A 16,413-nucleotide genomic window follows, 5' to 3' on the forward strand; every position below is an offset into this window, starting at 1 on the left:
TTGAGGTCGTCGCATGAGCTCAGCCTGATCTGCACAGTCAACCCCCCGCACTTCGAGCTTGTGGGAAGCAGAGACCGCGGGGGCTCAGGAGGTGAGTGTCGTGTTGAGGCTCTGCATGTCTTGCGTGTTTCATGTGGCTTTATGGGTCGAACCAGCTTATACCAGGCGGACTGCCCCGTGCAAGATGTGTGCGGGGGGAGAGCGCAGTTTTCGGTTCCCGCGCATTTAGCCTCCGCCATCTTGGATGCAGGCCTTAGGCCGTGAAGTCTCCGGGCCTTAGTTGTGCATTGGTGGGTAAGTGTGGCTGCAGGTTGTGGACCGTGATTACCCCCACCGGTCCAGAGAGGGGGGGAAACAGGGCCGGGTCCGCCAAGGTTCTGTGTGCCTGCTGGACCCCTTTAGACAGGATAGTGGAGCAGCGGCCGTCCACTCCACTCACCGCCGGGTAAGGTCCCGCTTAGAGCAGCGAGGACCTCTCCTCCGAGGGACTAAAACTCTGAGAGCAAGCCTCGCCTCGGATCCGGTGCCCCCTGCACATGGTGGGTCGCGGTTGTTGGTGGTTATATTCCCCTAAATGCTTGGGTTATAGGCTTATTTTTCGGTGTCCGTTGCGGTTTTCATACTAAATACTTAGTGTTCCACTTTCTAATGAGGTTCTGGGGTGTTCCTTGTTTGGGAACCGAACCAGGAGGGTACGGACAAATAAACGATTATTCATCATAAAACTAAATGTGCCGAACCAAGTGATGGGGTATTCCTTCACACTGAGCCAGCTTGTTATTTTGTTTTTCCACATTTCTATAATACTGACCTTGGCTAATTCTGACATTGTCTCTATTAACATTAAGTCCTGCCACTCTAAGGCCCGGTGATACATCTATTTAGAACCTGTGTCTGTGGCCTGTGTCTGTGGGATTTGCCTTTTCCTGTAAGATTTAGTTCGACCATACGACAGTGACAGACAGACTTGACTTTGAAAATTATTATGGAAGCAAATACCCTATTAACATCAAATTATTTATATCTTGTAAAACATGTAAAATGTTTTTAGGGTTTTGAACTTAACCCTTTGTAGACAGGCTTATGTTAATCAATAACTTTGTGATGTAATTCCAGTAAAATACAAGTTTAGCAGGCTAAGATTGCCACAAGGCATATGTATGTATATGTGTTTGTAGTATCAGTTGGTTAATTACACGTAGCTAAGATACTGTCATCACTGTACTGACCAGGTGCAGGAATGTAAGAACTGGAATTACGCGTCCCTCTCCTTTGTATCAGATGAGCCACGTGGTTAGACCGGATGGATGAGTTTAGACTCTATTCATTAAATAGGTTAAGGGTATGTGTGGGTGTAGTTAATTGTGGGAGGAGCTACAGTGCTATATAAGGAATGTACTCTATGTATTCAGTACTCAGACTTTGCTGTATTTTGGTGACGCTAGTCCCTCTGAGTCCCGATCGGTGATCCAATAAAGAATCTCTTCCTTCCTGAAGAAACCTGTGTCCATCTCTCTGTGCTTGGCTTCCGTCAGTTTCTCCGGTATCATTTGGTGCATTGGCCGGGAAGCTCATCGTTCAACGGTAGCTGAGAGGCAGAGGCGTGAGACGGTCTATCTTTGCCCACGTTCTCTACGGCTGCACCCCTGAACTTCTGCGTGGACCTCCCTTCGTCTCGGCGCCACTGGTCTGTTGTCCAGGAGATCATCGGCCTCTACGTGAGAAGTGCTGGGGTGTCCCCGTCGATGAGTGTGAACTCAGGTTCAGGAACGAGGAGGTAAGATAACTGCTGTTTTAGACGGCAGGACCCGCTAGGGGTATACCGATTGTGCGGTAGGCCCAAAGGGGTTTTTGAATCTGTATCTGCCCCCTCTGTCGGAGGGAAGGAGCGAAGGCGCACCGCTCGATCGAACGCTCTTTAGTCAGACCGTTTGATTTGGTTAGTCAGGCGGGGTCCTGGTGTAAATAGCCCTAGCCGGACACCGGTGTCTTGTCTAGACTAGCGTTCTAGGGTGTATATTACGTTCGCTAGGTCGGAGGGACCGGGAGACTAAGCGGCGCCTGTGTAAATTCGGTTCGCTAGTTCTCATCCTATCTGGGCTAAGTGGGAAGGCGTGTAAATTTGGAACCCACTAGACTTTTGATAGTACGACTAAGAGGCGCCTGTGTAAATTCGGATCTCTAGCTCGTTGTATAGTGCGACTAAGAGGCGCCTGTGTAAATTCGGTTCTCTAGCTCGCTATGTATATGTGGTGATTGGGCAGTGTGGCTAACCAAAACGGGTGTATATAGTTTTAGGTAGTCCATTCAAGGTACTGGCCAATAGTTTAGTTGGGAATTGTAAATGTGTTAACGATTGTTTTAGTAAAGTGTATATCTTGTTAGATAGCGCGAGCTCAGCCGTCTAGCGAGAGTGTTAATAGTGTGTTGCTGTATTATAGTGCACGGTACCATAACCCTGTATATTTACTGACATTATATAATAAGTACTAATCATTGTCGTCCATTGCATGTTTAACACCATAACCACTAATAATTGTATTGTGACCTTAACTTGTGCTTTGACCTATGCTAACCGTACTGTAACCGCTATTTGTAAAAGACGATGTTACTGGGGTGTGTTATAGACGGGTAATTCGTATATAGAGAATTATAGCGTGGGTGACTGTATAGTTACGCCAAAGGGCATAATATTGATTATATAGTGACTGGTGTAACAGCTGTGTGTGTACGGGAATTCCCTGAGTGTTTATTGTTATTGTGTACGTTTCACTTGGTAACCGTACCACGTGGTGCTGTTGCCAGAGGAAACGGGTGTGACTGTTGAATAGTACGCGTGTATAGTATTCGTTGTCGACGACGTTCCATTGTTAAGTATGGGTGCGTCGCAGTCAACGATTCCGGATCCCTTAGGATGTATGGTTAAGAATTTTAAAAAAGGGATTCAAAGTTTGTGATTTTGGGGTAAAGATGTCTCCTGTACGTTTGGTCACTTTGTGTACTAGGGAGTGGCCTACTTTGGTTGCGGCATGGCCGCCACGTGGCAGTTTGGATCCAACTCTGGTACAGCGCTTACACGTGGCTGTATCGGGTAGGCCTGAACTTTACGGCCAGTTTCCTTATATTGACTGTTGGAGACAGGCCGTAAATGACTCGCCAAAATGGCTCCAGACATGCCACGAGGAGCAGTGTCGCCTCATGGTAGCTAGGACTTGCTCGTCCACTAGGACTGGTGTTAGGCCCATTTTGGACACGCCCCCTGAGTCCGAGATCCCTTTGCCGCCCCCTTACTTTCCGTTAAGAAGAAGTGACGCAAACGCAGGAAGTCCTGCACCCCTCCCCTCATTACCCTCATCCACTTCCGCTTCCTCCTCCAGTACAGGATCCACCCCCCCTCGTACTAAATCTCCCCTTCCGGAACCAGAATCCACCCCCATTAGAAACGAATATCCTGATTTGGCGCCACTTCAGACTTCCGGTCAAGCTTCATCTAGCTCGGCTCGAAGTGTTTTATTTACGACCTTTTCCCAAAACCGACCTCCCACATCCCCATACCCTATCTCTCCCCGACCGGAACCCATGACTGACGCCTCTCTACGTAGCCCCATCCAAACCCGACAGTTGACTGGTGCCCAACAATTAAAGCACTATCAGATGCCTCTTCGTCTGAATCCCGGGTCAGCTTATATCGATGCCGCAGGTCAAATGGCACACGCTGACCCAGTCTTCGTATATGTCCCATTTACCACAACCGATCTTTTAAACTGGAAGACCCATAATTCCTCGTATACTGAGAAACCACAAGCTATGACTGATCTGTTCACCTCAATAGTACAGACGCATAATCCGACATGGGCTGATTGCCAGCAGTTACTAATGACTTTATTTAACAATGAGGAAAGGACAAGAATAAATCAAGCAGCCATTAAAGCATTAGAGGATAGAGCCCGTGCTTTGAACCAAGCCAATCCAGCAGCATGGGCCGCGACACACTATCCCAACACCGATCCCGATTGGAACGTAAATGGTGCTGATATGGTTCAACTCAGAGCCTATAGAGACGCTATAATTGCTGGCATGAAAGCCGGAGGAAAGAAAGCCATTAACATGTCGAAGACAGTTGAGGTGATCCAGAAAAGCGATGAAGCGCCCAGTGTCTTTTATGACCGATTATTGGAGGCATACCGCTTGTATACCCCCTTTAATCCGGAAGACGCAGACAATTCCCGAATGGTTAACTCCGCCTTTGTCAGCCAAGCATACGGAGATATTAAGCGCAAGCTACAAAAGTTAGAAGGGTTTGCAGGTATGTCCATCACCCAACTAATGGAGGTAGCAAATAAGGTCTATATGAACAGGGAAACAGAAAGCAAGAAAGAGGAGGAGCGCAAGATGCGTAAAAAGGCTGATATGCTAGCGGTAGCGATCGCAGGCGTAGATAAACGGGGCCCAGATAGAGGCAATAATAGATGGAGTAGGGAGCCTTTGAGTAGGGATCAGTGTGCGTATTGCAAGGAAGAAGGGCATTGGAGGAACGAATGTCCGCAAAGAGAGCAGTACGAGAGAGACCAACCCAGGGCAGGCTACGGAAACTTTAGAGGCAGAGCGAGAGGTAGAGGAGGTCCCGGAGGGAGTAATGGTTATAGAGGGAGTAATGGGAACAGAGGAAGTGTTAGGGAAGACAGGTATATTCCAGCAGCGCAAAGGTCTCGCGATAGAGAAGGTAGGGACTTTGTAGGATTGGCTGACACGGTCATGGAGGACTATTGATACCGACCGGGCTCCATCCCCCTTGGTCGAGCGGAGCCTATGGTCGATGTATCAATAGGGGGGAAAAGGAGTGCGTTCATGATCGACACTGGTGCTGAACATTCAGTGGTGACTAATCTAGTTGCTCCTCCATCTGGAAGGACTATTACTGTGATAGGAGCAACTGGAAGAAGTGCTGAAAAACCGGTTCTTAAAAGTCGACTCTGTACATTGGGAGGCCACGTAGTAAAACACCAATTCCTTTATATGCCTGAATGTCCAGTCCAATTGCTGGGACGTGATATGCTATCAAAATTACAAGCGCAGATTACGTTCCTACCAGATGGAACAACATCTTTAAAGTTTAATGGACCTTCAGGTATTATGACTTTATCCGTACCAAAGGAAGAAGAGTGGCGACTTTATACAGTGTTGACTAGCCAAAACCCTAGGAGTGATGAGACATTGTTTAACATACCAGGAGTTTGGGCAGAGAACAACCCACCAGGACTGGCCCGCAATATTCCACCAATAAAAATTGAACTGAAACATGGGGTTTATCCAGTGAGCCTAAGACAATATCACATTCCGCAGAAGGCTAAGAAGAACATCCAATCCTATCTGGATAAGTTCATACGGTATGGTATCCTAAAATTCTGTACTTCCCCCTGGAACACCCCATTGCTGCCTGTTCAAAAGCCCGGCACAGATGAGTATCGACCTGTGCAGGACTTAAGAGCAGTCAATGATGCGGTTGTTAGCATACATCCAGTTGTACCCAATCCATATAACCTGCTTGCTTTAATTCCGGGCGGGGCTACTTACTTCACAGTTTTAGACCTCAAAGATGCCTTCTTTTGCCTCCGAATTGCCGCAGAAAGTCAATGTATTTTCGCTTTCCAATGGGAGAACGCTGTAACGGGCTCAAAACGCCAAATGACTTGGACAAGACTGCCCCAAGGGTTTAAAAATTCACCTACCCTATTTGGTTCAGCCCTAAGTCAAGATCTATTGGATTTCGAGTCCATCCCAGGAGAGTGTGTATTGTTACAATATGTAGATGACTTGTTGATAGCAGCAGTTACAAAAGAAATCTGTCAGCAAGCAACGCACGATCTACTACACATTCTCTGGAAGGCAGGATACAAGGTGTCTAGAAAGAAGGCTCAGTTGTGTTTGCCAACTGTCAAGTATCTAGGATTCCATATCTCTGAAGGTCAAAGAATTATGGGGCCAGAGAGAAAAGAGGCTGTCTGCCAAATACCAATACCCAAGAATAGAAGACAAGTGCGAGAATTCTTGGGGGCAGCAGGCTTCTGTAGGATATGGATTCCCAGCTATGCGATACTGGCAAAACCTCTGTACGCAGCTATCAAAGGTACAGAGCACGACCCCTTCCTATGGACCCAAGAACAGCAAACGGCATTTGAAGATGTGAAGAAGGCTTTGATGAGTGCCCCAGCATTAGGTCTACCTGATCACACACGACCATTCTACTTATATGTACACGAGCAAAGAAGAATGGCTGTGGGAGTATTGACACAGTACTTGGGATCATGGCAAAGACCTGTTGCCTACATGTCTAAGCAACTGGATGCAGTGGCCAGCGGACTTCCACCTTGTCTAAGAGCCGTAGCTGCAGCCGCCCTGCTAGTAGCTGAAGCCGATAAACTCACTCTGGGTCAAGAACTTTATGTACGAGTCCCACATGCAGTACAGACGTTGTTGGATTACAAAGGAAATCATTGGTTTAGTAACAGCCGTATGACCAAGTATCAAGCAATGTTGTGTGAAAACCCAAGAGTGCATTTAGAGACTGTAAACACCTTAAATCCAGCTACCCTTTTGCCACAACCTACTGAAAGTCAACATGATTGTTTGGAAGTAATGGATGAAGTATTCTCAAGTAGACCAGATCTTCGTGATTTTCCCATCCAGAACCCCGATGTTCAATATTACACCGACGGCAGTAGTTATGTGAAAGAAGGGATCCGCTATGCAGGATATGCAGTGACAACAATAGACAAGGTGATAGAAGCTCGGCCACTGGCGAAAGGAACATCAGCACAAAAGGCAGAATTAATAGCACTAACACGAGCGTTACAATTGGCTGAAGGTTTAAGAGTAAATATCTATACGGACTCTAAGTATGCGTTTTTAACCACTCATGCCCACGGAGCTTTGTATAAAGAAAGAGGACTACTGAATTCAGAAGGCAAAGAAATCAAGTACGCAGCTGAAATCCTACAACTATTGGAAGCAGTGTGGGAGCCGAAAGAAGTCGGTATCATACATTGTCGAGCGCATCTGAGAGGAGATGGTGATGTAACCAAGGGAAATCGGATGGCAGATAGTGCAGCTAAGCGTGCTGCTGAATCAGGAAGACAGGAGTATGTAGGGCATATAGCTGCTCTTATACCAACTCCACTGTCCCAATGGACTCCAGTTTATACAGCTCAAGAAGAGGAGTGGTTAAAGACTGAACCGGGAAAGTATCTGGAGAACAAGTGGTATCAGCTAGAAGATGGAAGAATAGTTATACCAGCATCGCTAGCGGTAGAAATTGTCCAAAATTATCACAACGGGACACATTCTGGGAGAGACAGTACTGAAGAATCTCTTAGAAAACATTTCTACATACCAAGATTGTCCAACTTGACTCAGGCCATTGTACGCAGATGTGTAACGTGTGCTAAGAATAATGCAAGACAAGGACCAGTAAAGCCACCAGGAGTTCAGTTTATGGGGGGACTCCCCATGTCCGATCTACAAATAGACTTTACAGTGATGCCTAAATCGGGTGGACATCGTTACCTGCTGGTAATTGTGTGCACCTATTCAGGCTGGGTAGAAGCATGTCCTACTCGTACAGAGAAAGCAGGAGAAGTTGTGAGATTCCTGCTACGAGAAATAATACCCCGATATGGACTACCCTGTTCTATAGGATCGGACAATGGTCCAGCTTTTGTTCACCAGTGCCTACAACAACTGACTCATATGCTTGGTATAAAGTGGAGGCTTCATACTGCATATAGACCCCAGAGTTCTGGTAAGGTAGAGAGAATGAATAGAACTATAAAGAACCAGTTGGCTAAAATGTGTCAGGAAACCCAACTTAAGTGGAACGTTCTCTTACCTATAGCCTTATTGCGAATCCGCAGTACCCCTACCAGAAGGATGGGCCTCTCTCCTTTTGAAATCATGTATGGGCGACCACCTCCCGTACTTGGTAACTTAAGGGGGGACTTGAGTCAGTTGGGAGAAGGAATTACCCGGCAGCAGGTTGTAGAGTTGGGTAAGACTATGGAGGAGGTACAGAAATGGGTACAAGATAGATTACCTGTGAATATTTATCCCCCTGTTCATAGTTATCATCCAGGAGATCAAGTGTGGATTAAAGAGTGGAATAATGTACCGTTAGGGCCCAAGTGGAGAGGTCCTTATGTTGTTCTTTTGTCTACCCCTACAGCAATAAAAGTAGCAGAAGTGACTCCGTGGATACATCACTCCAGGGTTAAACCAGCAGCAGTCGATTCTTGGCAAGTTACAGCAGATCCAGAGAATCCCTGCAAGATCCGGTTAAAACGCACTACTCAGTCGGAGTAACGAGGAATTATTGTGGATTACAAATTTTATTGTTACAGGTGTGAGTGAGAAGGCCATAATAAAGCCTGTCCGCTTACCATCACATAGTGTATAAGCCAGGAAAGTCTCGAAGGGACACCTGTGAAGATGAGCAGAACTCCATTCCCTGCAGCCCTCACATCCTGGAAGCTGAGGTTCCATCGCACGGACGAAGACTGAGGATGACGGCGAAAGATGTGCTTTTGATTGTGTTTATTTATATGTGTTTTTATATTCAGGAAGGTAGAGGTACCGACACTCCTAGCTGTGAGGTATGCATTAAGACTACGAGAACAGGTAACCATATTTCCCAAACCCTAATTTGGCATTCACAATACGAATGTAAAGGAGAGGTATCAAGATGTAGATACCTAAATATAGACTATAGTGTGTGCCATTTAGGAGTAGGAGAACCTAAGTGCTTCAGTCCAGAGTATCAACCTCGTACAATTTGGTTGACTCTCAGGAATGGAGATCCTCAGGGGACCCTAATTAATAAGACGGTGTTAGAATCCGTACATTCTTCGGGTGTTCTGCTATTTGATGCATGTAAGGCGATATCAAGTGGTAGAAAACCGTGGAATGTATGTGGGGATCTTAGATGGGAGAGGACGTATGGGTCTAATGATAAATATATTTGTCCCAGTAGTAAAAATAAATATGTGAGTCCTAGATGCCCAAATAAAGACTATAACTTTTGTCCATATTGGTCTTGTGTGGGGTGGGCGACTTGGGGACAGACAGTAGATAAAGACATGATAGTGACTAAGTTGCCGACTAGCCCTTATTGTAAGTCTATGGAATGCAACCCAGTCCATATACTCATTAATAACCCCGACAAGTTCTTAGATAAGTATGGAAATTTATTTGGGTTTCAGATATACGGGACGGGTTTAGATCCTGGGACATTATTGTTTATAGGAATAGAGACTGATACGGTATCCTCCCAGACTCATCAAGTATACCATTCCTTTTATGAAGAGATGAGTATAGATAATAAGATCCCCCATAACGCTAAAAACCTGTTCATTGACCTAGCTGAAAGTATTGCCGGTAGTCTTAATGTTACCAACTGCTATGTGTGTGGAGGTACTAACATGGGAGACCAATGGCCTTGGGAAGCAAAGGAGGTAATGTCCGGTTCTGAGGCAGTTGACCAATTAATATCTACACAAGCCGATTATCATATGAGTGTTAGAGGTAAATCTGAGTGGAGATTAAAGACCTCCATCATAGGTTATGTTTGCATAGCAAGGAAAGGAATAATGTATAATACTTCTGTAGGAGAATTAACTTGTCTAGGGCAAAAAGCTTATGATGATGATACAAAGAATACAACTTGGTGGTCGGCTTCAAATGTCTCAGAACCATCTAACCCGTTTGCTAGATATGCCAATTTAAAGGATGTGTGGTTTGATCTATCCATCACATCTATTTGGAGAGCCCCAGCAAATTTGTACTGGATCTGTGGTAAGAAAGCCTATTCGGAGCTGCCACAGGACTGGGAAGGGGCATGTGTGTTGGGTATGCTCAAACCATCCTTCTTCTTGTTACCGATTGAAACAGGTGAGACTTTAGGTGTTAAAGTGTATGATGTGAATCATAGGAAGAAAAGGGGACCCATAGAGATAGGCGCCTGGGAAGATGATGAATGGCCTCCCCAGCGTATTATAGATTACTATGGGCCAGCCACGTGGGCTGAGGATGGTACCTTTGGTTATAGAACCCCTATTTATATGCTCAACCGTATTATAAGATTACAGGCGGTGGTTGAGATTATCACAAATGAGACATCACAAGCGCTCAATCTTCTAGCGAAGCATAACACCAGGATGAGGACAGCAGTCTACCAAAATAGATTAGCCTTGGATTACCTTTTGGCAGTAGAGGGAGGTGTATGTGGGAAGTTTAACCTAAGTAATTGCTGTCTTCAAATAGATGACGAAGGGCAAGCAATAGCTGAGCTTACTAGCCATATGGTTAAACTAGCGCATGTGCCTACTCAGGTATGGAAAGGGTACAATCCAAGTAGTTGGTTTGGTAGCTGGTATGAGTGGTTTGGAGGGCTTAAGGCAGTGGTAGGTGGAGTCCTACTGATTTTACTGTTGTGTCTACTCCTACCGTGTCTTATACCCTTAGTAGTTAGGTCTGTGCAAAGCCTGATAGGAAGTATAGCAGAGAGGAAGGCTGCTGCACAGATAATGGCGATATATAAGTATAAGGCTCTAGATCAAGGAGAACCAATGCAGGAAGATGAGTGTTAAAAGATTCACATCATAAGATAAGTCTGGTCTGGTTCATGGTAACCTGAGGTATATGCAAACCAAGGTTAAGTGATGCCTCAAGTAATTGTGAAATATCAGAGGCATCAAAGGGGGGAATGTGATGTAATTCCAGTAAAATACAAGTTTAGCAGGCTAAGATTGCCACAAGGCATATGTATGTATATGTGTTTGTAGTATCAGTTGGTTAATTACACGTAGCTAAGATACTGTCATCACTGTACTGACCAGGTGCAGGAATGTAAGAACTGGAATTACGCGTCCCTCTCCTTTGTATCAGATGAGCCACGTGGTTAGACCGGATGGATGAGTTTAGACTCTATTCATTAAATAGGTTAAGGGTATGTGTGGGTGTAGTTAATTGTGGGAGGAGCTACAGTGCTATATAAGGAATGTACTCTATGTATTCAGTACTCAGACTTTGCTGTATTTTGGTGACGCTAGTCCCTCTGAGTCCCGATCGGTGATCCAATAAAGAATCTCTTCCTTCCTGAAGAAACCTGTGTCCATCTCTCTGTGCTTGGCTTCCGTCAGTTTCTCCGGTATCACTTAATTAATTAGATTAAGAGTAGATTCTTAAAGGCACACTCCAAGCACCTTCTTGTAGGGGTTATGTTTCTATGAGACAATAAGTAAAGTCCACCCACATTTTTTTCCAAGCAATTTTAAAGCGATATGACAAAAACAGGGAATTACCCTGCACCGTAATCCCACCCTTCTGCTGATGACATCACAATGAGGAAGTTCACTTCCCCATGATCCCTAAATAAGGGATAAATATTTGGAGTTGTTTGCTATGCCTCTACATTGCTTTTGTATTGATTTATCCATGATTACTATGTAGAGACACAAATGAACATCTGTACTTACTTTACTATACATTTCTACTAGTTGTTTCCTTTTTATGCCTCCACAGTTCATACCACAGATAAATCACTATGTATGTAATTGGATTTAAAATATTATAATATTGTAATATTTCCATTTATCATTTAATAAATGGCAAGACTGATTTATCTTAGCAGAAACTAAATGCTAATTGGCACCAGAATGATGCTAATGTTATCAAACTCTATTTTGCAGAATTTACATTCAAGTTTGCTGGAAGCTCTCTACAGGAACAGATCAGATCTGGAGACAATATTTAGGATAATAGACAGTGATAGCTCTGGTAAGTTATAAGAGTAATTTGCAGGAATATAACATTTGTAAAAAAAAAAAAAATTTTTAAAGGGTTTCAGATAGCCTGGTGTGTTTGCTCAGGATGTTAAAACACTAAATATAAGTCTGGATTAAACTTTCAAAGTTGCAGGTTCTATTCCTCACAGTATTAAATAGAAAATTCAGGCACCCAACAATTACTTTTTTTAAGTGCAGACTTTTAACTGGAAACAGTAAGGAAGAGGTGACAATGCTTAGGCCAGATAACTTGACTCTGCAAGGAGCTCATTATTTCTCTGTGGTAATATTCCCAAGGTTCATAAAATTATTACTATAGAATTAATTAATGTTCATGCTGTATGAGTGGATTCTGTTAAGCGTGTATTAGATACTTTATATTTCAAATAAAGGGAATAGGGAGCAATTGGCATGATATTTACCTAGTTACATACACTGAAAAGAAACCATCAAGTTTAGATTTTCTCACATTTTATTTTTTTTGCTCTTGATCCAAAAGAATGCAAAAATCCATGTTTGAACAATTTTAAATTTTGCAACAAACTACAAATACATTCCTACTTGACTCCAAAATGGCAGTAAGATTTCTCTTTGGATCAAGATGCAATTATCCCATAAATAAAAAAATTATATCCATGAATAGTTTCTGCAAGTATTCATCCAGTCAGTGGCTTAACTACCACGGTCGCAGGGGTCGCAGTGGCGACCAGGCCCGTCACTCTAGGGGGCCTGGCCGCCCCTGCGACCGTGAGCCGCCAGCATTGCAGCACCAGCCAGGGCCCGTGGATGCAGTCTAACCGGTAGGAGGGAAGCCATGTGCTGTGCTGCTCCCCTCCTGGCACTGTGAGTAGCGCGGCCGAGCTGTCTGACAGGAAGTGCTCACTAAGAGAGCACTTCCTGTCAGACTCAGACGGGTACTACGGCCAAAAGGTACTGGGAGTTGGGGGAGAGAAAAATAGAGGGTCTGCAGGGGAAGGGGAGGGTGGGAGAGAAATGGAGGTTCTGCAGGAGAAGGACAGGGATGGAGGATCTGCAGTGAAAGGGGGAGAATGGAGAATCTGCAGGGGAAGGGGGAATGAAGGGTCTGCAGGGGAAGGCAGGGGAGAGACATGGAGGATTTACAGGGGAAGGGGGGAGAAATGAAGGGTCTGCAGGGGAAGGCAGGGGGAATGGGGGGTCTGAAAGGGAAGGGGGAATGGAGGGTCTGAAAGGGAAGGGGGAAATGGAGGGTCTGCAGGGGAAGGGGGAAATGGAGGGGGTGCAGGGGAAGGGGGGAATAGAGGGGCTGCAGGGGAAGGGGGTAGAGAAATGCAAGGGCTGCAGGGAAGTGGAGAGAAATGGAAATTGAGGAGGGGGTAGAGAAATGGAGGGGAGGGGGGAGAAATGAAGGGTCTGCAAGGGGGGAGAGAATGGAGGGGCTGCAAGGAAAGGTTGGGGAGAGAGAAATGGAGGGATGCAAGGGAGGGACAGAGAAATGGAGGGGAGGGGGGAGAGACACACATAGAGGGGCAAGAGTGGAGGGGGAGAAAGATACATGGAGCAGCTTGTGTGGGAAATGAGACACATGGAGGGTCTGGGGGGAGCAAATGAGACACTAGGGGGTTAATGAGACACATAGGGGAAAATGAGACACATGGAGGGCAAGGGTCGAGGGGAATGAGACACATGTAGGAGTTTTGGGGATGATGAGACACATTAAGGAGTGTGTGTGTGTGTGTATATATATATATATATATATATATATATATATATATATATATATAAAAAAAATATATATATATATTCCAATAAATTACCGGCACTCTTTGGTTTTGTGTGTTCGGTTTATTGTTGGTACATCCAAAATAGTCAACGTTTCAGCTCCCGATCAGAGCTTTCATCAGGACACATCAGGTCTTATGTGTCCTGATGAAAGCTCTGATCGGGAGCTGAAACGTTGACTAGTTTGGATGTACCAACAATAAACCGAACGAACAAAATCGAAGAGTGCCGGTACTTTTTTGGAATTTGTATATTATTGTGACTTGGCACCAGGTATCTGATATTTATAGTAGGAGTGCAAAAGATTAAAAATTTATATATATATATAAATTGAAAAAAAGATAATTTTTTTATGAAAAACAAATAAAAACGCTAACTTTGGCCAGCGTTTGTGACTAAGTGGCTACTACAAAAGACTGGACATACACCATTGTGAATACCGTGGGTTGTCTACTTTTACAAATGGTATGCCATGATGGGGTTAATTTTCATTCCTGTGCTGCTATACGGTCTCAAAGGTAACATAGGCCCAGCAAATCAATCTGGAAAATTTCAATGTGCAAACATGGAAAAGGGGAAAGCCCTACATTTGACCCCTGTAAGTTTGCAAAACCCCATAAAACCTATACATTGGGGGCACTGTTGTACTCGGGAGATATTGCTGAACACATATTTGGGTGTTCTTTGTCAGTAACACATAACAGGAACTGAGAATCCATGCCTAAACTACAATGTGAGAGAAAAATAACACAAAAAAATGACTACCCAAAAGGTTGACAAAGACTGGTGGTAGAATTAGTGCATTGAAAGTGTTAAAATGCCACCATTTTTTTAAAAATTCTGTATTTAGGTCGTGCATGAGGATAACATTCAGGTGTGCATTACCACAACAGTTGTTACACACAGATCATGAAACATGGGATTGTAGACACGTGGTTTTATATGCTAGGCACATTTTTTGTTTTATAGAGAGAAGACTAAAAGGTACATTCTGGTCTAGGCATGCAGTATCATACATTTACCATGAGAGCGACATGCTAGAAGGCTTGTTTGAGGATATCATTTGTGCGTGGGTACGCAAATATTGTGAGTGCTTTTATTGTTCCCTGGTAAAATAGAAGTAAAGTAAAATAAAATTACTAAGTACAGAGGCCCTACTGGGGACAATCATATAATTTTGTGTTTTTTTTCCTGGTTGGTATTGCTATCGTAGTGAGCATTACTGGTGTTTAGTCACCATTGTAGTGCCACCAGGACTTTTCTTGTAGGGCGAGTTGTGCCTATATCTGGTAATAATTACGCCCGGCTATGGCAGGGTTATGCTCGGACGGTATGCTAGACTAGTGTCGGGCGGGGGGGGGGGGGGGGGGACAAGTTTAATACCTTATGTTGTTTTCTTTAAAAAATATATATACATGTGAAGGGTTATTCAGTGATTCCTGACAGATATCAGTGTTATAGTGTTCTAATTTTTCATTCATTTGTATGTGTTTAGTGGATAAAGATTTGTATTTATTTGTCAACATATGTTTCAGGGCTTATTTCATTTGAGGAATTCAAACACACTTGGAAACTACTAAGCTCTCACTTAAACATAGAAGTCAGTGACGAGGCAATCTGTAACATGGCTCGAAGTATCGATTTCAACAAGGATGGAAATATTGATATTAATGAGTTTCTGGAAGCCTTTCGATTAGTTGATAAACCCCATGTTGATGGTTTAGGAACAGACGTTTAGAATGCAGCTAAGGATTCCATGCCATGTATTTCCAAGCCAACATAAAGCAACTGTGAAGAGCATATGAACTATTAACTCTGAATGCTCAAAGCACAAGTAATGTCGAATGGATCAACAACTTCTGCCCGTGACAAAGACACTCCAAAACCTGGATATGAACATGTTAAATGAATCATTTACATGTAGAGATGTATTCAGAATGCCAGTATATTTAAATGTATGTATACGTTTGTACCTGAACATGCCATAATGCTTTTTCTGTAATAGGACTGTACATGTAAGCAGTGCTTTGTAACACAGCTCATGGTGCAAGATAGAAAATAAATAAAGGTGCTACAGTATGATGACAGATTAACCAAAATATATTTTATGTGATCTGTACTCAGTGAGTGCCATATGCACAGCTCTCGGAGTACTACTTAAAGCTAAATTTAAGCGTGTTCAAGTTATTCCTATTTAACAGAAGAATGTGTTAAAATGCCAACTTAGTGTTTTAGTGCACACTATGTACAAAATCATTTTAGTTCAGATTATAAATAAAAAATGTACAGATTTCAAAATACAATTTTTATGTTTTCATTTATCTAATTGCAGATCCTAGAATAGATTTTGATCAAAATATGCAACCACTTTGAGTATTAGATTAATTTAATTGAGGGCAAACTAACAAATGCTTACTTAAAGGGGAACTTTTAAGGGATTTTAATATTATGTTTAATTTTCCCCTCTACTTATCAATATATATGTGAGGTCTGAGAAATTCAATTAAATATAGAAATCAATCCTGCTCTATTCTTGAAATTAGTGGCTCCTTCTTGGCTCCATGTCAATCGTTGTTATATGGTCTGCCTTTTAATGTTAGCAGTCAGCAGAAGAGGAGAAATAGAACTAATGAGCAAAGTGTATTTTATCATAAAGCATAAAATGCATAAAATAGGCAGCCTAAAAGTTTAGGCTGCTTATTTTGACATTTGTTGTGCATTATTGCACTTTGATCTGAACATATTTCATTGTGTCCCTGGGGAAGTCCACTTAGGTGGAAGAAACACGTTAGACTTATTTTATTTATTTTATAATTTG

At 43.5% G+C, this 16,413-nt stretch overlaps 1 protein-coding gene across 2 annotated transcripts in view; it reads left to right on the forward strand.

Moving 5' to 3' along the window:
- The window catches only part of PPEF2 (protein phosphatase with EF-hand domain 2), an 88,987-nt gene extending 73,095 nt beyond the window's left edge, over positions 1-15,892 (forward strand). For both annotated transcript variants that reach the window (XM_063458685.1, XM_063458684.1), the window contains exons 19-20: positions 11,739-11,826; positions 15,131-15,892. In XM_063458685.1, coding sequence (XP_063314755.1) covers positions 11,739-11,826; positions 15,131-15,333 — 291 coding nt within the window. In that variant the 3' untranslated portion in view covers positions 15,334-15,892. The remainder of the gene's footprint in view (positions 1-11,738; positions 11,827-15,130) is intronic.
- The last annotated feature ends 521 nt before the right edge of the window (positions 15,893-16,413 follow it).

The sequence above is a fragment of the Pelobates fuscus genome, chromosome 6 (genome assembly GCF_036172605.1).
Source record: "Pelobates fuscus isolate aPelFus1 chromosome 6, aPelFus1.pri, whole genome shotgun sequence".
Classification (NCBI taxonomy): Eukaryota; Metazoa; Chordata; class Amphibia; order Anura; family Pelobatidae; genus Pelobates; species Pelobates fuscus.